This window comes from Schistosoma mansoni (genome assembly GCF_000237925.1).
Source record: "Schistosoma mansoni, WGS project CABG00000000 data, chromosome 1 unplaced supercontig 0094, strain Puerto Rico, whole genome shotgun sequence".
In the NCBI taxonomy this organism is placed as follows: domain Eukaryota; kingdom Metazoa; phylum Platyhelminthes; class Trematoda; order Strigeidida; family Schistosomatidae; genus Schistosoma; species Schistosoma mansoni.
The window spans coordinates 58,171-80,336 of NW_017385991.1; the positions used below are offsets into that span (position 1 = coordinate 58,171).

General features: G+C 36.3%; 2 protein-coding genes across 2 annotated transcripts in view; one reads left to right on the top strand and one right to left on the bottom strand.

Annotated features, from left to right (window-relative positions):
* Window positions 1-1,451: 1,451 nt before the first annotated feature.
* Window positions 1,452-6,461, top strand: Smp_036980 (pcdc2 (programmed cell death protein 2)-related; the record flags this gene model as incomplete). Its single annotated transcript, XM_018791695.1, has 2 exons — window positions 1,452-1,847; window positions 5,805-6,461. 2 exons carry the CDS (start codon window positions 1,452-1,454, stop codon window positions 6,459-6,461), a joined length of 1,053 nt encoding a protein of 350 aa, XP_018645115.1.
* Window positions 6,462-11,578: 5,117 nt separating this feature from the next.
* The window catches only part of Smp_036990 (sh3-containing grb2-like protein 3 (endophilin III)), a gene marked incomplete at its 3' end in the record, with an annotated part of 53,993 nt that continues 43,405 nt past the window's right edge, over window positions 11,579-22,166 (bottom strand). The window contains exons 8-9 of the mRNA XM_018791696.1: window positions 16,532-16,692; window positions 11,579-11,769 (exon numbers count right to left, since the gene is read on the bottom strand). Coding sequence (XP_018645116.1) covers window positions 11,579-11,769; window positions 16,532-16,692 — 352 coding nt within the window. The remainder of the gene's footprint in view (window positions 11,770-16,531; window positions 16,693-22,166) is intronic.

Below are 22,166 nucleotides of genomic sequence, written 5' to 3' on the forward strand. Positions count from 1 at the left end.
TGTTAGTTGTTTACCTGGGATTTTCTTATAAGTAACCCTTTTGCTAGCAGTTTTGATTTTGTCAACTATTTTTATGTGTATACAGTTTTCTATTCGCATTATAGGAAAAATTACTGAAGACCTGTGTTTTGTCATTATCTACGTTGGGTCTAAATTCTATGGATTTGTCATAAAACCACTGTGTTGAGAACTGATGCGGGTTTGATGGGGTATATATGTAGAATACTCATGACTTTCAATGTAAACCCATTTAAAATGCAAAACATGACAGTATCTCTAGAACAAGCAGAAATTTAGTAGTAAATCTTTATTCACAGTTACCACTGTGTTTGCAGGTCAGACGATCCAACTGAATTGTAAGGGGAGATTGTTTCCAAATTCTTTTTCTCTTAGTTGAATGGATGCTCACATGCTGGCAGGGGTGGTTTTCACCCTACAAATGAATGACCGAATGATTTTAGTTGAGACTTGAGAACATAATGACTAAATGTTTAAAAGGGCCGATGGGGACTCGGTGGTTTTCCAACAATCAGCATTATCATCCGCGCATTTGTATATTTTCAATTAGCATCCATCCCCAGTTTGATCCTTAACATGTTGTTTGAAATTTCACTTAAGGATAGTGCACCCTTGCGATCAGAACTATCGAAATGAAGGCTTCATCTACTTACTTCCAGAAGCTCTTTAGGATAATTTGATATACTGTAGTTAATATCATGTCTACTAACGGACTTTGTAGGCACTTGGGACACTACAAACTTCTAACTAATCCATTGCACCGTCAGTCGCACTATTCCTATATTGTACAACCGATTATCGAAATTGGACCGAAAATGTAACAGGCTCATTATGGAATAGGAAACTGTATATCAGAGCGTTTAAACCGACCGATTGTGATATAATACGTAAATACATATGAAAAGCGATTTATCAGATTCCACTTTCAAGTAAAATTTAGTATCATAAAGAAGTCAATTATAAGTGGATTTCTATCGCATGATATTGTAAAATAATAGGAATAACTGCTTGGCAATGAATACCATGACTGTTTGAACGATAGAAAACGGATCGGATCAATAACTATGATTCACTTTGAATCAACTAACGATTGTCAGGAATAAAATACAATGATATAAAATATAAGGTCTAGTTTTTGAGACTATGTCATTATTATTATACGCGTCTAGTCTGGGTGATCATCAGTTTATTTCGTTAGAAACTTGGAACATTCCCCCTCAAATTATTAATGATTTTAGCTTTTGAAGTCATAATGTCTATTTGAAATTGTTCTTTATGTTTCTCGTGTCATCTATTTGAAACAACTTTTTGTTTCTTTGTGTTGCAATATGGTCATCAATACCTGAATGCCCTAATTACAATACACAACATTTGATTTTTGTCCTTTTCAGATTGTACTATTTGTTCCTTGTCAAACCACTTTGAATATTTAGATGGCACTGGTGGGTTACATTAACTCTCAAACCCCTGGACATATTTTAAATTGTTATGAAAGCTTTTTTGGTGGAAATCTCATCACCTTTCCGTGTATTGAACCTCCACCTGTAGACAAAATACAATGCATGGTTTGCCGTAAACCCATGGACTTTATTATGCAGTTATATTGCCCGATTGGCGATTCAAAATATCACAGGACCCTTTATATTTTTGTATGCATTAATGGTCCTTGTCAATCCAGTGGAAACAACTGGAAAGTTTTGCGTTCACAATACCTCATAAAATTCGATCAAGATTCTCAATCAAAACCATGCACAAATTGGGGTGCTGAAAATGAAAATGATAGTTCTGATGGAGAAAGTTGGGGTCAAGATGCAGATAAAGGTTCAAAAGTACGTTGAACGTTGATATCCTTTGTATTCGAGTTGAATGTCACCACTCCAGAAAAATAAGGGTTCCTAGACCTTTGAATGTTGGAATCTGGAGTGGTGATTTTTGTTATATATCTAGTTCAATATCATTACTTCACATTCCGATGTAACTTTACTTACTTACACCTGTTGCCCCCAATGGAGCGTAAGCCGCCGACCAGCATTCTCCAACCCACTCTGTCCTAGGCCTTCCTTTCTAGTTCTATACAGTTGTTATTCATTCTTCTCGTATCTGTTTCCATTTCTCGGCGTAATGTGTTCTTTGTTCTTCCTCTTCTCCATTGACCATCAGGATTCCAAGTAAGAGCTTGTCTTGTGATGCAGTTGGGTGATTTCCTCAATATGTGTCCTATCCACTACAAGCGCTTCTTCCTGATTTCTTCCTCCGCTGGAATCTGGTTTGTTCTCTCCCACAGTAGGTTGTTGTTGATAGTGTCTGGCCAACGGATCCGAAGTATTTTGCGCAGACAACTGTTAATAAAAACTTGTATCTTCTGGATGATGGCTTTCGTAGTTCTTCAGGTTTCCGCCCCATATAGTAGAACTGTCTTGAAAATTCCGATTTTGGTGTTGGTTGACAGTTGTTTTGAGTTCCAGATGTCCTTCAATTGTAAATATGCTGCTCTTGCTTCGCCGATTCGCGTCTTCACATCTGCATCTGATCCACCGTTTTCATCAGTGATGCTGCCCAGATATGTAAAGGTTTTCACATCCTCAAAAGCTTCTCCGTTAAATGTGATTCGATTGGTGCATGCTGTGTTGTATCGGAGGATCTTGCTTTTCCATTTGTGTATGTTGAGACCTACTGCTGCTACACTGGTCGTCTTCTGCATTTGTTGTTGCGTGTGTGATAGAAGAGCCAGATCATCTGCGAAGTCTAAATCGTCCAGCCGTATCCTAGTTGTCGACTGTATCCGGTGCTTCTCCCCAGATGTTGACGTCTTCATAATCCAATCAATCACCAAGAGAAAAAGAAAGGGCGAAAGTAAGCAACCTTCCCTGACACTGGTCTTTACTTCGAATGAGTCGGTGAGCTGTCCTCCATGCAAGATTTTGCAGTTTAATTCATCATAAGAATTTCTGCTATTGAGAGAAGAGTGATGCCTATGTAATTCTCACACCTGCTGAGATCGCCTTTCTTTGGTATCTTGATCAGGCGTCCTTTTTTCCTGTCTGTTCGTGCTTGCTCTTCATCCCAAATCTTGCTGAAGAGGATGTGGAGTATCTTTGAAGTTACCGCTACGTCTGCTTTCAGTGCTTCTGCTGATTCCGCTCTTGGTTTGTCTGATGACCATGCTGATCTCTTCAATTGTTGGTGGCCCAACATCGATTTGGAGGTTCGTGGGTGCTACTTCGATGTTGGGTGGGTTCAATGAAGCTGATCGACTAAAGAGTTCTTTGAAGTGTTCTACCCACCTGTTTCGTTGTTCTTCAATGTTGGTAATTGCTTTTCCTACCTTGCTGTTCACTGGTTTTTCTGGTTTACGATAATTTCCAGCAAACTTCTTTGTTGTATCATACAATTGTCTCATGTTTCCTTCTCTTGCACCCTTTTCCGCCGTCACTGCTAAATCCTCCACATATTTACGTCTACCGGTTCTGATGCCCCTCTTCAGTTGCTTGTTTACTTCTGTGTGTTTGGCTTGTGCCTCGGCTTTTTCTGCTCTTGTTCGGCTGGTATCGACTGCTGCCTTCTTGTTCCTCCTTTCTTCAATCCTATCCAGTGTACCGACAGTGATCCACTAATTGTGATGGTGCTTCTTTTGGCCCAGAACCTCCTGACATGTTGAAGTGATTGCCCTTTTAATCCCTCCTCAGTTGCTCTCCACATTAGTTCCCTCTCCATTAGGTATATCGTGAAAGGCCTGGAACTTATTGTTGAGGGCTATTTCGAATTTGTTGAGTTTGTCAGTATCCCGAAGAAAAGCCGTACTAAACTTTCGTGATGTTGTCCGCCCCGTTGTCCAGTGCTTCTTAAGTTTTAATTTCACCTTGGCAATCAGAAAGTGATAATCTGATGCTATATCAGCTCCTCTCCTGGTTCTCATATTCTCCATCGTCCTCCTGAACTTTTTGTTGATGCAGATATGGTCAATTTAGTTCTGCTTAGTATGATCCGGTGAAGTCCATCAGGTTTTGTGAATGCGTTTGTGTAGGAATATAGTGCCACCTATGACCAGTTTATTGAAGGCACATAGGTTTGCAAATCTCTCACCATTTCCATTCATTTTTCCCAGTCCATGTCGTCCCATGACGTCTTCATACCCGGTGTTGTCCATTTCAATCTTTGCATCTAAATCTCCCATCAGAATGGTCAAGTCCTTCGTTGGGCACTTCTCGACGATTGACTGCAGCCTATTTTAGAGTTGATCTTTAACGTCTTCATTGTAGTCGTTGGTAGGCGCATAGTATTGAATGACGTTCATTGTAATGCCCTCTCTCTTTGTTTTGAAAGGGGCTTTGATGATCCTTGGTCCATGAAGTCCCCATCCTATGAATGTATTTTGTGCTTGTTTAGATAGTACCAGTGCAACGCCTTGTGTATGTGGAGCATTTTCTTCTTCAAAGCTGAAGTATAACACCAGCTCCCCTGAAGCTAGTCTTTGTTGTCCACCCTGCGTCCAATGTATTTCACTGATTTCAAGCACCTCCAGGTTGTATTTTCTCATTTCTGCAGCAATTTGGATGGCTCTTCCGGTCTTCCACGTTGTACAAACATTCCATGTACCTAAATTAATGGTTTCTCTGGTTGTCAGAAGGGGCATCAGCCTCGTGACTTCTGAAGGAACTCGGCTTTTACCATGAAGCGCCATAACACTTGTAAATAAAGACATTCTAACTTCTAGGACACAGTTCAAATGGCTTAAATTATTTTCTGTGGTTAGTGTTTTTTTAGCGAGTTAGTTTTCTACGGGATGGGGTCACTAACCCCATATTCAACCCTCCTACTTTATCCGGGCTTGAGTCCTGCGGTAGCTCTCAGAGGGGCTCCAGGCGGAGTTCGTCCTAATGTTAATTATAAGTAAACACAATTATCTTTGGTCTAAATATATGTTATAAGTACCAAAATATTTGTTAGGCTCAATGAAGTTCCTAACTAAATGTTCTGGGTTGATCCACTTATGGTAACAAGTTAGTATGGTTTGGCAACTTACATACACATTAATCGATTATCATTAAAGTTTTCTTGATGTTTTCCTTTCATCACTCCTATCCCTCAACATATCTGGATTAGAACTAGCGAACTGTGTTAAATAAAATATGAATTTGCTGCCCCAATAAAAAAATGAGTGATCGCTAATTAAACAGTTTCTTATTCGATTGTATTTGCCTTTATCGCTAAGATGAACCATATTTTGCTATTTATGAGTTCAGTAAATCTACTTATTCATAAACATGGAAGTTATGAACCGTAGTTTAAAGCAGTTAGATTTTAAATTAAAAGGAAGTGAATTTTGTCGGTATGTAATATCTGATTACTTATCTCGAAAGAATTGTACTAACGAGTCAGAGTAAATTAAGAGTATCATAATTGGTGGACACGGAGGGTTCACCTAGGGGAATTAGAAAACCCTGATTCTAAACCAATGGTGCCCATGGGCTCCAGTATCCTGAGGGAACAAATGGCGTATAAATCAATCGTTGGTCACCGCCTACCATGGGACTGCATCGCCTTACGATGTTCCACTGCCTTGTGGGCCAGATCTTCAGGTCAAAGGCTCCGGGTGTGGTCCCCTACGAAAACCACCTGCTTCGGTCTAGTCACCCGGGTAGTATCCAAGCCAACACACAAATCAAATAAGATTTGTGTGGCGCATATATATCTGGTGTCCCTTTGTACCAATATTTATGTGTTTAAATAAATAAATCATAATTCCCATAAACAAACATTAGTTATTTTCAATATCTCCACTTTAGACTCATTGTAAAATCGAAAATTCAAATGAACAATCATCTTCTCTTAATGGTCGTTTTCAATGTTATTCAGTTGACATCTACGAAGATACTACTATTACTACCACTAGTACCAGTCATACTACAGAACCTGAAATAGACACAGCATACCATGATGATGACGATATTGAAGTCAATTCCAGTTCACCATCCATTAAAAACATCCTATCTAAATGGTCAGAAAAAGTTTTAATCGATCAAGAATTCATTGAAGAAGACGATAATACTGGCCCTGAATCTTTTAGTGATGGATTATTATCTCATATTGCTAACAGAGGAGAGTATGGATGTGAAGATATTCGTTATTGGTGGTCTGGTCAACCGATTTTCAATGGTCTACCTCCAAGTGATTTAGTAAATTATTCAACTTGTCATCGATGTGGTTCAGAACGAGTTTTTGAACTACAAATTTTCTCTACCATCAATAATTCTCTTAAGGTATCAACTTTATTAAACGATGAGCTTGACGGATTAAATGTTAGTTGGTTATTAAATATTGTCACAGTATTAATATTTACTTGTCGAAGCTCATGTTGGTCATCAACAACAGATGATTGGATAGAAGAATGTATTATAGTTCAAACAGATAAAAATGTAACTAAGATCATTTGTCCGTCATAGTAACAATGATTAGTCTGTAAATATGTATTATACTGTATATATCTATTGTTTTAATTATAATCATACTTATCAATAAAATAGCACGTTTCCTCCCTCAATAACGATGTGGTAAAACTTAGTATTGTTTGTTTGAATCTTCCCATTGATGTTTTTAGGACTGCAACTGAGTCAGTCTCTAATTGGTATATGTGCATACTGTGCGTATTGCCTCGATATAGCCTTAATTCAAAAGCATTGTGGAGTGGATAACGCGATGGCGTTTGAAACGAAAGGTACTGGGTTCGAGTCACAGAGTGAATATCAATTCTGAGATGCAGGTACATCCAGCTGACGAGTCCCAAATGGGACGAAACGCGCGTCCTGGATTCTACTGCTAGCCACTATCCATCTTTGCTTACAATCATGTGATAAAACTGTTCCTTGTATTTTTTTTTGAAAAGTAATTTTCATCTTTAACAATTAAAAAGTTAAAGACAATGGTGAACTGACTCTCCCTAGTTTAAAATCATTTAGTAATCAACCTTCATGTTTTATCAGATCAAATCCTGAACGTCCAGATATCTCATGAATCACGACATCTTCCAACTACTGTGTAAAATTCTATATATCATAGATGTTCCGACTTCAGTCAATTTACTATATTTCCACATACTTTAGATGCATATTGATGTGAAGTCGCAGTTCCGAATAAGATCGCTATCTAAAACTTTATAGTTTCCAGTCGTAATGGAAATCTCATCCTTTCTCAATTATTTGCAATCATGTACTGTCGTGGTGCTCTTGAAATTAGGAACAAAAACATGCTCCCAATAAGAATTTACGACTCAAAGTTGTTGAGTATGTGTATTTGTAGTTGGAATGCAGCCAGATAAAAAGTGCGACAATCCTAGTCTTTTCCATTAATTATGACACCGTCACTACTTCTAATACTATGTGAATTGTCTTGAAATAATTTTATCTCGCTGTGCTAATGTGGTACAGCAACGTAAATGGATGGACATATATATCAAGTTCTACGTTGTGTATGACTGACCGACTGCTATCGATCTGAGCAACTGCACCAAAGGATTCATTCAAACAAGTATCTACAACTGATTACATTGATTTTTTGTGAGACAATAAAGCCTAGTTATATGTGACCAACAGCCCTATAATTGCCATTCAGCATACAGTGGTAGACTTTAAGTTCATAATACTAGCTCACCAACTATGTATGGATTACTCTACTTGAAATGAGGTGATACTGATTGTAAGAGCTGCATCAACTTAGTTAAAACAATCTAGATGATTTAAACAATAATAAGCAGAGTATAAGTTTCTTATTTATTACTTCCACATTAATCACTACTGTCTTACTCAGATTATGTAAAATCTATGAAATACTAACTCGCTAAGAGCAGGTTCGTTTTGTCTTTCAGATTGTGGATGTTCTGTTCACGTATTAACCCTCAACTGCTGAAAAACTTACATTTATTGCAAGACAGCAATAGTTATTTTCTTAATAATAGAACAACCTTCGTATCGTTGCACAGGGCTGTACTGAAATCATCTGTTGAAGATGTGTCTGAGCTTACTGGTCTTAAAGTCCCTGTACAGAAACACAGAATAAAGGAATGCAACTATTCCTCTTTAGTGTTCCAATGAAGATGTGTTAGGTAGGGTTGTTCAATTTTACCATTCCTCTTCAGCTTTGCTATCGACTATATCTGAGAAGTAGCTCTGTCTAACGCTTGTGAAACCTGAGAATGTTCGTCGATCCCCCGTGTTTGAGCACTTTTGTGTTTGATGGGTCGCTAATATCTGGTAGCAACACTGCTTAGTTAATGCTGAAAGCCAGCAGCATGTTTGGGCTCAGTGACAATAGTTCAACGTGCCAACACTGACTGGTAATTTGGATATGTACTACAAATGTTGTCCCAAAGAATTTCACATCATGCATTAGTTGCAAAACGTTGATAGGTGGTGAGCTTATGACAGCTCCAGGATACAAAAGACTGGGGATCTGTCGGTTTATCACGACTCCTGCGAGGGGGTCTAGAAACCAGTTATAGACTAACATGAAAAACTCTATTACTATGTTTCCTGTTAAATATCCACTTACAACAAAAAGTTTACCATTCTGTTGTATCCGAAGAGTAATTTATGGGTAACTTCCGGGAACTATTAATAGACTTTTATTATATATATTTTTAATCATATGACTGTTCACTAGCTTTATGTATATATTCACATTTCTTTTATCATAAGCTTTCACTTGGACTATTGGCTACTATTATACAATTCACTATTTCTAAGTTATTCCCAACCTATTATTTACAGTCTCTCACACTCGAAGCCACTTTTGACTTGATCTTGTGTAATTGATATTTCTTATTTCATGGTGTGTTGCGGTCTGGTTTGCTTGTATATAAACTACGTATGTTTGAAATATATTGCTCATACAGTGGAAGCCGAGACTGTGTTCTGGACTGAACGGGCAGGGCTAGGCGAGAAGCTATTAGTGCTGGATGACCTGTCATTGGTTAAGCACAGGGACAAGGTCACACAAGTCGGTATTCTGATTGACCACTTCGTCACGTGATAACTGACAGGGGAAAAATACATAACACATATAACATTAATTTGTCCTCTGATCAAAATATAACACTTCATATTAATCGGAAAACATTCCAATGATTAGTGCAGTACTACTTATGGTGATTGTCATTACTTACTTCATTCAAAACATTGAGTTTTAATCGTTTTGACAAGCGATAATATTAAATGTGGCTTCTAGTCAACCGGTATCTACAGCAATAAGGATTCAAGTCATAATTAGCATCACGGAAACGATCTTACTTAAGCAATCAGAAAAAAAAGGAACTGTTCAGCTGTACGCATCCACGACCGTGCCACCAGGAGTAGAACCCACGACTTTTGAACTCGCGTGAGCAGACACTCAATGGTTTGTGTTAAACACCCATCAATTCATAATATCAAGCAACTATCTTCCAATGTAATCGGTTTAGTGAGTAACTGCCTCACATCCATTGATCGCAGTTTCTCACTAGAACTGTAAAATTACCTCTTGGAATAATCTCCACCCATAAACGCCTGTAATAATTAACCATGTGTTCATTGGTGATCGAATTCATACAAAACGTCAGACTTTGAAAGGTTCGTATAGTAACTAATAACATTCCCATTGGTGGACACAGAAAGTTTACCTAAGGGAGTTGGAAAACCCTCATTCCAAACCAATGGTGCACATGGGCTCCAGTATCCTGAGGGAACAAATGGCGTATGAACCTATTATTGGTCACCGGCTGTCATGGGACTGCATCTCCTTACGATGCTCCACTTCCTTGTGGGTCAGATCTTTAGGTCAAAGGCTCAAGGTGTGGCTCCCCTAAGAAAACTGCCTGCTTCAGTTTGGGCACCCGGGCAGTATCACAGCCCTCACACAAATCAAATGAGATTTGTGTAGCGCACATATATCTGGTGCCTCCTTGTACTCAATATTCATGAATATAAATAAATAAAACATAACATTAAATTCATTTAGTATTGTTTGTTTGAATCATCCCATCGATGTGTTAGGACTGCAACTGGTCAGTCTCTTTTATTGGCATATGTGCATACTGTGCGTATTGCCTCGATATAGCCTTAATTCACAAGCATGGTAAGCAAAGATGGATAGTGGCTAGCAGTGGAATCCAGTTTGACGCGCGTTTCGTCCTATTTGGGACTCGTCAGCTGGATATACCTGCCACATCTCAGAGTTGATGTTCACTCTGTGACTCGAACCCAGTACCTTTCGTTTCAAACGCCATCGCGTTATCCACTCGGCCACTGAGTCCTGATAACATTCTCTGGTTACTTTATAAGATTCAAGAAAAAAAATTAAAAAAAAACAAACAGACTATGGAATTTGAAATAATTTTAATAAATAACAATAATGATAATAATAGTTAAATCATTGTTTTAAATAAACAACTTATTGGAAATATTATCATCCATATCTTGTATAAACATGATTATACTTGACGGTTATTATCATTATTATTATTGTTACTAACAGGAGTAAAATTAGGCAAATGAATTGATTATTGAGAAATTAACAAGGATATCATTTTATTACATTGGTCATTGAATCAAAATTAATCGGAACCAAAAAAGAAGAAGACCCGAGAGAGAGAGAGAAAAAAGAACCAAATGGAATGATACGAGAAAAAGAGTAATATTCATACACAGACAGACACACACAAACATAGATATTATCAAAATAAACAAATATATATATATATATATGTGGATCATGTCAACTGGGGGGGTTGTTTTGTTTTCCCTTAATCATGATCTTTATAGGATCATAATTTCTCTTAAATAATCTTTTTGAAAATAATAATAACATACATTGAATAGTAGAAGAGGAAAGATTAATCTTAATTAGACATTATATATAAATTAAGTTGCCAAGAATGAAATATGCTAATATCATTCATATAAAGGATAGAATGTATTAGTTTGTTTATCTATTCAATAAAGAGACATATAAAGGCTAATATTGACAATACTACTACTACTACTGATAATAATAATGATAGTAGTAAAATCCTTTCCATTGAATACACAATTCTCACAGTTTTAAATGGTAATGTATGAAAGAAAAGTAGATAGAAGAACAAAGCAATAAAACAACAGCAATAATAATAAACGATAGTTTACCGGCTTTTATTGCAGAGTTAAATAAGAAAAACAAATTAAAGATTTATAAACAATAATGTATGGTAATGATAATGATGATGGTGTTTGTCTCATAGTTGCTAACTTCACTAGCGTAGTTAAAGAATGCTTTGGATCTATATATATATATATATATATATATATATATATATATATATATAATATGAGAAATAAGTATAGTTGGTCGAATAATGATAGATATCTTTGTGTGTGTGTGTGTGTGTTGTACTCTTGATGTTCATACTACCAGTGTTATATAATATGTGTACAAGTTGGTTAATATGAGGAAATATAGGCTATCTTTAATTGTCATGATAAATGGATATTTTGCTTATAAGACAGAAACACACACACACACATACAACGACAAGAAGAAGAAGAAGAATTGATTTCTATGATGATAATGGATTAATAACTTCAACATAATTAACTGGGAAATAACCTTTACGACCATTTAATTCACCTTCAAACCAATTCTCATCAACTCGTAATATTAAACTAATGATATCACCTTCAGAGAATGATAATTCTGAATCATTTTCTGCTTCAAAATCAAATAGCGCTTTACAAGATGGTCCTAAAACTATAATAATAGTGATAAATATTACTTGAAAGGTTAATTAGTAAATATTAAATGTGAAAATTTGAACATGAGTTTTACAAAATTGATAATTCTGATGAACAGCATATACAATAAAACTTTAATATTCACATAATGTCAGTGGAACGATGGAGTTTGAGGGGGATCAATCATTCTTTCTGTGATCAAAAACGATGTAGTTTTGAAACCAATACTAATTGTATTAGTTTCGGGCAATCAGACAGTATCATACTTCCTCCGTTCAATAGAGTGAACTTACTTGGTTACCGATTTAATTAATGGGATTAGGCTGTCTAACACTTGCTCGTTTTCAAGTGGTGTCTAGTTAGAATCAGTTTGTGATCTAAACTATAAAACAACAATTTTTCACAATCTCCATGCTAATAATAATCATGCGTCCAAAAGCGACTAACTGCGTAGTATTTCTTGGAATTTCATTAAGAAACCCTAACCAGTGAAAGTCCACTACGCCAGCGATGAGACAACAACGACAAGGGATAATGAGATGATAGTATCGTGAATTTACTGTAGCAAATATCTACACTGATGAATGCTGACTTACTGGTCTAAGCACTAATTGCGAGGTCTAGAGTCTTCTGGGCTCGATGCCGGGGAGAGTCGTAGATGTATACTCATTAAGAATACCATACTAGCAAAGAACATCGATTTTCCCAGTTTCCAATGGTTCTGTAGCTAAAGCCGGTATGTTATCCAAACTACAAAATCAAGCCTCAATCTGTGTTTCTCAGTAAGCCTTGAACATAGGGAACGCTAAAATTGGCTTTTAGACTTCTATGATCCTTATTAACCGATGACTATACAGTCAACGACCTTTTCAAAGTCAATAATCGGCTTTCTATACTTTAAGCCAAAAACATTTCGATAAAAAGACCCATTTATTTAGATCAGTTTACGTCCAGGTCCTTTATCAGTCCATAAATTATGACATATCTGGTTCTAATTTACCAAGTACAGACGTTAATACTTTCAGTTTTGAACCACGTTGTTTTATGTAAGAGCCTACTGATACTAACTGAGTCTCTAAACCGAAATAGATGAAGCGAGGTTTGAATCTGTATTTGATCTATTTGGTTGATAAAAGGCGAATATTTTCAGCATTCAGCCATCGTTCTCTTATCAGATCATAAATTCCTTTTGTATAATTTTTGATTTCCTATTTACTGGATAATGAAACAAAAGACTTTTCTTTTATCAAACCAAAGAAATTATAGAATCTAATAAATATGTTATTGATACAAAACTCATTCATAAAAGTTGAATGCTGGTTGATATTAAGCTATCATGAGTTTGGATAAGTTTGTTACTATAGTAAACGGGGTTTTGTTCATTAGTTGATAGTGTATAGATTAATTGAACATTGTCATATATATATTTATCATTCCATAAGATGATAGATAACTTAGTTAAGAATAGTAAATGAATAATATCAACAATGATCACAATAAAATAAATCTATTCTTCATAGTTGAAATCATGAGTCAATTGAAGCTAGACCACCATGAAAAACCTGAAAGCACTGGACGGCCGTTTCGTCCTACTGTGGAACTCCTCAACAGTGCGCACCCATGATCTATTCTTTAAGAGAACAAATTTCTTGATATTGATGTTAATGGTTTTAAAGAAAGAGAAATGATTAACTTGAAAGGTTAAAATACTATGGTCCATTTAGCAAAATAAAGAATTATTGGTGGTTACAGTATTAAATTTATATCAGCTCAAAATGATATGTCATTATCAAGAAACACGAGTTACAATTGTATTTATGATTTGTTTTCCAATAAAGATTAACCTCAGATCATGATTAAACATTGAATGATGATTTAATGATCCAAGCACTCATTTGCATTCCCTTTAAGTATTTTCAGGCGACTTATTGTCATACGATCATAATTGAATGTTTTGATACATATATAATGGCTTTTGTCAGTATCGATTGGAATGCTAATGACTATTTAGTAGTGAAAATACTTGATTTTTTATGATTAAACTGAAGTTTCAAATTCTCTTTCATAATCTTTGTTGTTTGAAAAGTATGATAGCATCAACAGCACTCATCACATAAACCAGTGTGATTGAAAGCAAAGTACATAAAACTGTACTTGATGAATCATACTATGAGAGGGAAGACAAGTTCTGATTTCTGATAATAATTTCTTCTCAAAGATATGAATATAAATATTCCCTAAATAAAGACTGAGTACCTTAATCACTATGAAAATATTTGGGCATGTAAATGAACCATTTTGGTTGTTTATCTATTTGATAATTTAATGATGAGATATTTTCTTCCATATTTGAATGTTACATGATAACTACTGTTTAGTCAAATTCAAATATACATATATAGATTCAAAAACATTTTGTATTTCAATTCATGGTTACAAACTGTCAACAATGAATGGATTAATAGTGTTTAGATTATTATTTAAACACATAAACATTGGTACAACGGAACACCAGATATATATGCGCCTCACAAATCTCATTTCATATGTATGAGGGGTGTGATACTGCCCAAGTGCCCAAACTGAAGCACATGCTTTTCTCAGAAGACCACACCCCGAGCCTTTGACCTGAAGATCTGATCCACAAGGCAATGGAGCATCATAAGGAGATGCAGTCCCATGATAGCCGATGACCAATGATTGATTCATATGCTATTTGTTCCCTCAGGATACTGGAGCTCATGTGCACCATTGGTTGGGAATCAGGGTTTTCCAACTCCCCTAGGTTGACTTTCCGTGTCCACTAACCCGGTTAAAGCGCCGGACATTCTCTTTTCGCCCTCTTAATTTCGTAAACAACACCCTCGCCACGAGAAGGCAGTGAGTAGGACTCTAATTACTCTCGGCCGTAACCAGGCCATTTAAAGGCCAGGTTATACACATGTAGAAACGATTTATTCTTGTTTATACCAGATTGAATTAGAAGCTACATTTCAATGAAACAAATTTGGCTCACTCTTCAAAATATTACCATTTATCCACACACACAAATAGTTGATAAATTCATTGAAACAAAGGTGGGTAGGTACATATCAATATAGACACATATATATTGAATCCGATAAACTTGAAATGAAACTAATCATTCATTCAGTAACCATTATATAACAAGAAATACTATTGTGATCAATATATATGAATGAGAAGAAGACAAACAAATCATATTGTGATAAACAATAATAGTATATCTAATTCTCAAAATGGAACAAACTCAAACTACTAACCAATTAGATAACAGTTGAATTGAGAGAGACATAAACTAATGAATGATATTGGAAGTAAAAGGTAGTAACAGGGAGAGAAAAAAATATTTTTTCATTCTCTCCTATTCAATCCATCTCCCTCTCTTTGTGTATGTATCTACTTATAGATGTATTAAGTAATAAAGGGTAGAAAAGCAAATCAATAAATGGTTATGATTGATTTCTGTTATAATATTATTACCTAATAAGAAGTCAAAAAGAGATGAAAAGACAGAGTTGAATGAAATACCTCAATAAATAAGAGATGTAGATTGTAGACGATGATGATGTCAGTAGAGGAATTCAGAAAATGGGAATGTGGTCATGTATAACACTCGTCAGATGGATGATATACATTGCCCCCAAACGCCCTGGTACATCCGAGAGTGGGGAGAGTCCGCTCTCCCTCTCCAAATGCTCTCACATGGCCACGCGAATATATAGCCTCTGCCACAAAAGTCCTACTCACCGCCTTCTCGCGGTATTACTGTTGTTTACGAAATTCAGAGGACGAAAAGCGAATGTCCGACGCTTTAACAGGGTTGATGGACACGGAAATTCCACTTAGCGGAGTTGGAAAACCCTGATTCCAAACCAATGGTGCACATGTGCTCCAGTATCCTGAGGGAACAAATGGCGTATGAACCAATCGTCGGTCACCGACTACCATGGGACTGCATCTCCTTAAGATGCTCCACTGCCTTGTGGACTAGACCTTCAGGTCAAAGGCTGGGAGTGTGGCCCCCATAAGAAAACCACCTGCTTTAGTTTGGGCACCTGGGCAGTATCCAATCTCTCACACAAATCAAATGAGATTTGTGAGGCGCATATTTATCTGGTGCTTCCTTGTACCAATATTTATGTGTTTCAATAAATAAATAAATATTAATACTGACGTTAACAGTACAATTCAAATAGCCAGTGGCTTGTTCGAAATTGGGGAAAATGTAAATTTTATACAGTTGAGATCATGAGTCAATTGAAACTAGACCACCATGGAAAACCTGAAAGCATTGGACAGCCGTTTCGTCTTATTGTGGGAATCTGGTGGAGTTCAACCAGGTCTGTTGGGAGACATCAACTCACTGAAGACATTGGTGAATGGTTGCTCAATTTTGTGGATTGGTTGAAGTTAGACATTAACACCGCTGGATGCCTGCCTGCTCAGTGATCTATCGGTTAAGTGCTCTGGTGCGAGACTGGTAGGTCCTGGGTTCGAATATCTCGAGGTGGGATCATGGATGCGCACTGCTGAGAAGTCCCACAATAGGACGACGAGACAGTCGTCCAGTACTTTCAAGTTTTCCATGGTTGTCTATCTTCAATTGACTCATGATCTTAACTCTATAAAATCACTAAAATCTCCACAAAACTCCCTTCTGAAAATGTAAATTGTTATATGTATCAAATTATGAGATATGGATTTAATTCCAAAAAAAAAAGATTTTGAAAATAGAAAAATAAAAACAAACTTACTAGGTGCATTTTTTGTTGTATGAGAACCTGGACCATTTTTAGTTGGAGTATTTAAAGTACTATTTAATGGACTTCTACTCCCTGATATATCATGATTTAATGTATCATTTACACGTTTTATTTCATATAATTTATGTGGTTTTGACATTGATTCTTCTTTTCTATGGAGATAATAATAATGATAAGGATAGAGGAAATTTATTACAATTGGGTGCAAAATAACTTTTTATACTACAGCAAATAGAAATTGAACTCCCACTTCATCAGGTTAGATTTTAAATGAAAGTAAACTAAGGAGTTATTGTACAATTGGACATGAAAGAAAATAATCAGTCAGCCAATAAGCAACGTAGAGCTTAGCATCAGTCATACAATAACAACAGAACGAGATGAAATTAGAAAGACAGATATCAGAGTAGTACAAGTAGTAACAATATCAGTAGTGGTAGAAGAAATTAAGTATGGTAAAAGGAATAAGATTTCGGTACTCAGATTATAAAAGGTAAGGAGTGATAAACCTGCTCCATGTCACCCAGTCTCTGATCCTTAAAAACGGTAATTACGCGAACCCCCGCCAAGTAATCCCCACCCACCAAAAAGAAGCAGAACAATAATTGATGACTTCATAGACCAATGCCATGTCTTGAATTTGGCTGCCCCTACCTTTCTTATAACATCTTTCTACACAGACCATCATCGTAGGTCAAGGTAGGTAGTGACAGGGAAAATGTAATACATGTCTAAAACCATCACAATCGATGGAGATTCGCGACCTTATCAAACGATTTGCGATTCTTACCTAGCACCCTGCATCTAACCTTAGCATTACTCACTCTACTTCAAAGGGCTCTATAATCAAGTGCTAGCAACTTATTAATATCCTCTATTTTTAAAAGTTGCGTTTCACGGTAATAAAATAGAAAAGAACAAATCGGTATATAGTATACTTGTTCATTAGTTGGTGAACGGAAATAGTGCCTACGTCACAAGTGATGTGAGATAGTAAAAGTCAACCGAATTTTTTCTAAGGTTAAAAATCTCATGAACTGACAAACTGATTTTAAAATTCAGCGGTACTGTTCACACTCAAACTTCTGAAATACATGCGAGAAATAGTGGTGAATCATGGTAATTACCAGTCAAAGAACGTAAGTCTTGCCTCATAATCTTTGTTACAAGTTCAATTAAAAGCATTGCAATGAGTATGTCAACTTTGCAACTAACTAATTACTTCAAATAATATCTAATTATTACACATAAATTCTGCGACAACTTGGCACCAAAAGAATTCACTCCATACAAATAAGGAAAGGAATTAAAATAGAAAAATAATGGATAAAAATATAGGAATACTGTATAACAGGAAACACAATGAACATAAGAAGGAAATTAAGGAAAACCTCCTTTAATTAATGAAGCTACTCGGATTATTATGAGGAGAGTAATCGAAAATTAAACTAGATTCTGTACTGATCAATATTCTGGGGTGTATCTGACAACTTCTCGAACGAGTAAAATGAAAGAACCCTAGGACCTAAAATGGAGAGTTATTGTAGACCAACAGATGGCAATTCTAAAATAACTTCCATATATATCACGACATCATGTCATTAACTGACCATCTCTCTGCTTTCTCAGTCAAAAGTCTGGGAAATAATAGTAACATCAATCGAATTACTGTCACTGAGCTCAACGTAAACTGTCAAATCTCAGGATTACTAAGATGATGTTGCTACCGGATGTCCATCACTTCTCGAGGACAAAAACGGTTGAACACAGAGCTACAGAACATCCTTAATTCGGAGAGACTAGGTTTCATAAAGCAAACTGATCTCACTGACGCGTTGTGAATCCGACTGTTAACTAGTCAGACTAGCATAACCACAGGATCGAAGATGGCTCAGATTGCCATTGACCACTATACTTTAATGATTTGTCGTGCAAAACTACTTTTATGACTGGTCAGATCTACTTAGAGGGGTTTGATTTTAAATTAATTCACGTTATGAACTGACGACAAATAGACAGCTCCTGAGCTGTACAGTGGCTTGACTGTAGTTCAAGATTTGCTACAACCCCGTTTTCATTTTAAAACATGAGTGTGAAGCCCAAGCATTCGTACTTCACACACTAAGTGAAGGTCAATACTACTAATTTATATTTCCGAGTAAAAAAAATCCAATAATAATGAAGATCAGTATGGAAGTCTGTGGAGATTACTGAATGTTATTAATATCATATACCAACTGAAGTTAGACATCCATTGAAGACCAGGAAGCAATAGTTGGCCGTTTTGTCCCAGCAGTAGGCATCCACAACCCCCCCCCCACCAGTCTCTCAACGAGAGCTTAACCTTTCGATCATCGAACCGGTTCAACTCCCATTGATCACGATGCCCAATGAAAGTATACGAATTACTTCTCAAAAATAAGTCATTATTAAGCACATGACCGGTTCTTCATTCTCAATGATTGTTGAAATGAGATCAGTTTATGATGTAAAACGTGTTATAGTAAAACAAGAAGAGTTATGCTCTAAAATACCCAACAATAAAAAACACAGTGTAATAACGGATATACAAACAATAATTCAAAAAATTCCCTATTTCATTATTTATCCCCTAACTGACAATGTCATTTATTTTTCAGAAATAGTAAGATATTTTACATGGAAAAAATCAATACGAAAATTGTAAAACGGAAGTACATACATACACATACACATATACACACACAGACAAACTTGCGTAATAAACCGAATATACACATAGATACTAAAACATTCATTGAGTTGATGGCAACTTCTTGTTTGTTTGTTTGTTTTTAATGGTGTAGAAAATAAGAGAAAAAAAAAAAAGAGAAACTTATATAGTTGCTTCTATAACATTTAGATGTGTCTATCTTTTTTTCTGGAAAGAAAATGAAATTCACAATTTGTTTTGTATGTGGCTATATGCAAGTGTGTATTATTTAGTATACATTGAGTAGAATTGAAGAAGAAAAAAAGATTTGAAATAGCTCATTTAAGCACCCTTTATACTCTTTTTTTTCTCTCTCTCTCCCCCTTTTTGTACATGTGTACTTATATATATATATATATATATATATATACAGTAATACGGTATATACATATTTAGGTATGAACAAGAACAAATAAAAATACACTGAGAGTTGCTGGGAGGAGGGTATATACATGGAGAAGATAGATGAATTTCAATATAAATCAATGAAATTGCATAAGTGGGATTAAGATGAAAGACATAGTAAAATTCTCTAATAAATATAAGAAAATTTCTTCGAAAAGAACAAGCACAAAGACATCAAATAACTTGAAGTCTATAAAGTCAGTCAGTCAGCTACAACCGAAACAGGTGATTTTCTTAGGGAGGCCACACCCAGAGCCTTTGACCTAAAGATCTGATCCACAAGGTAGTCGATCATCGTAGGGAGATGCAGTCCCATGGTAGTCGGTGACCAACGGTCGATTCATACGCCATTTGTTCCTTCAGGATACTGGAGCCAGCCCATGTACACCATTAGTTTGGAATCAGAGTTTTCCAACTCCCCTAGGTGGACACTCCACATCCACCAACCCTGTTAATGCGCCGGATATTCGCCTTTCGTCCTCTCACTTTTGTGAACAACACCCCCGCCACGAGAAGGCAGTGAGTAGGACTTCCCTGAAAAAGGCTATATACGCGTGACCATGTGAGAGCATTTGGAGAGGGAGAACGGACTCTCCCCACTCTCGGCCGTACCAGGGCATTTTGGGTCCGGGAAGAAAGACAGATATGAAGCAATTTTAATCTCACAGTTTAAGGGAAGATAAAGAGTATATACACCTAGGCCATTGTGATCGATTCTGAACTTATGTAATTGCGAGACTTAAAATAACTAATGTTAAGAAATCATTCTCATTTTTGTATAAATTATGGAATAGGTGGAACAAATCACATGTCATCTCATAGCAAAAATTGTAGAAGAACTGTTGTGAGTTGTAATGAATTATGCACCCAAGTTCTTTACTTACATAGCCCTCTCTCTTGTGAGTCAAGAGTCCTACAACCAGCACATACGTATGAGTCGAAGGGCAGCATTACTAGACCTTTAGTAGTAATACTTCGTATAGGGCGCGTACGAGTGTCCATTTATTGGAATGTGTTAAACATCAAAAAGGAAATCAAAGAAAGTTAATTCAGAGTGTATATACTGAACATAAAGAATATCATGTGATGTGACGCAAAAGAAGCAAATATCTTGTGCTGTTTCGGGGTTCGTGAGGCTAAGACGTAACTACAAGAGAGCAGTTGTATTAATTCAGTCCAAGTATTGATTTAATAACAATAACCTTCTGCTAGCAACCGAGAATAACGCTTAAAGACTATTGGTCTAGAAAACGATTCTCCCGCAACCGCTCGCCCAATAACTATGACAGAACATAACACAAAAAGTATAGAGCTTCTCAGTACATAAGTCAACAGGACTCAATTCATACCAAAAATGTAGACTAAAATGTTGACGAGGCATCAATCTAATGATGAGGCTAAAATATCAGCAAAACTAGGAAGTGGAAGAGAATTGAGTCGAAGGTGTGTAATAAATCAACAGTAACTGAAGAAACGTACAGTACATAATAAGAGCTTATGTATCGCGAAAATATTTACAAGACAATAGAAAAAATACAGTAATTAAAGTATTTGATTGCTTTACAACAAAAAAATAAACAATAACATGACACAGGACAGTTTCGAAAGTAAGTAAATGATTGGTGGCAGTGAAAGTAAGATATGATTGGACAAACAGCTACAGCCTACAAACTATCAAACATGTGATCCCCTTTCATTAATTTCTACTCCGAAATCACTCAGTGTGACTGCTTGTAATTGCAATGAATAAAGTATTACTTAGTGTCAATCTGCTTCTCAATTCTGGGTCGTGAATCCTGGTTCTGATATAACATGATTAGTCTTGTGGTGCGTGCTACTGATGTCGACAGATATAAGTAGTATGTTTCATCAATCGAAAGTGAAATACCTGGCAACAGAAGGTTAAGAAGATCGAAAGAAAGAGAATGGGAACAGAGAATGGTTGCTGTGGAAACAAAGGAACAATAAAACCTGAGAAGATTGATTGACATTATGCAAATGAAGTATAAGTGTATACCTATAAGTATATTTTGAAACAATCAGTTATATCAGTAGGTAAGTAATTGTTTCAACATAGAATAATTCATAGACCAAGCAATAATCGATGTCATCACAATTGATTGATCACTGGGTGGCGATCAATTTCATGCATGTCAAGTCCGTCTTAGTGCTGATCGAATGCTATCGATCAAGTTGAAATGTGGCCACTAGTCTAGGTGACTTGACACTGCGTGCACTATGTTGAGATAAGATGTTACTTAAATTGTGACTTCATCAGATTGTGAGCTACACACAGAGTCGATCAGTTTGGAATTCAGGGCTACTCAGCTCGAATATGTGAGTCCTTCATCTACACCAGCCCTAGTAAAAGTGACGGTCAACAAATGCACTGGCATGGCTGAAGATGGGGGAGAGGTCGCTCTCATTCTTGAAAGGCTCTCAAATGGCCATGGGTATTTGGCATGTGTGAAGGGAGTCGGGCTCACGGCA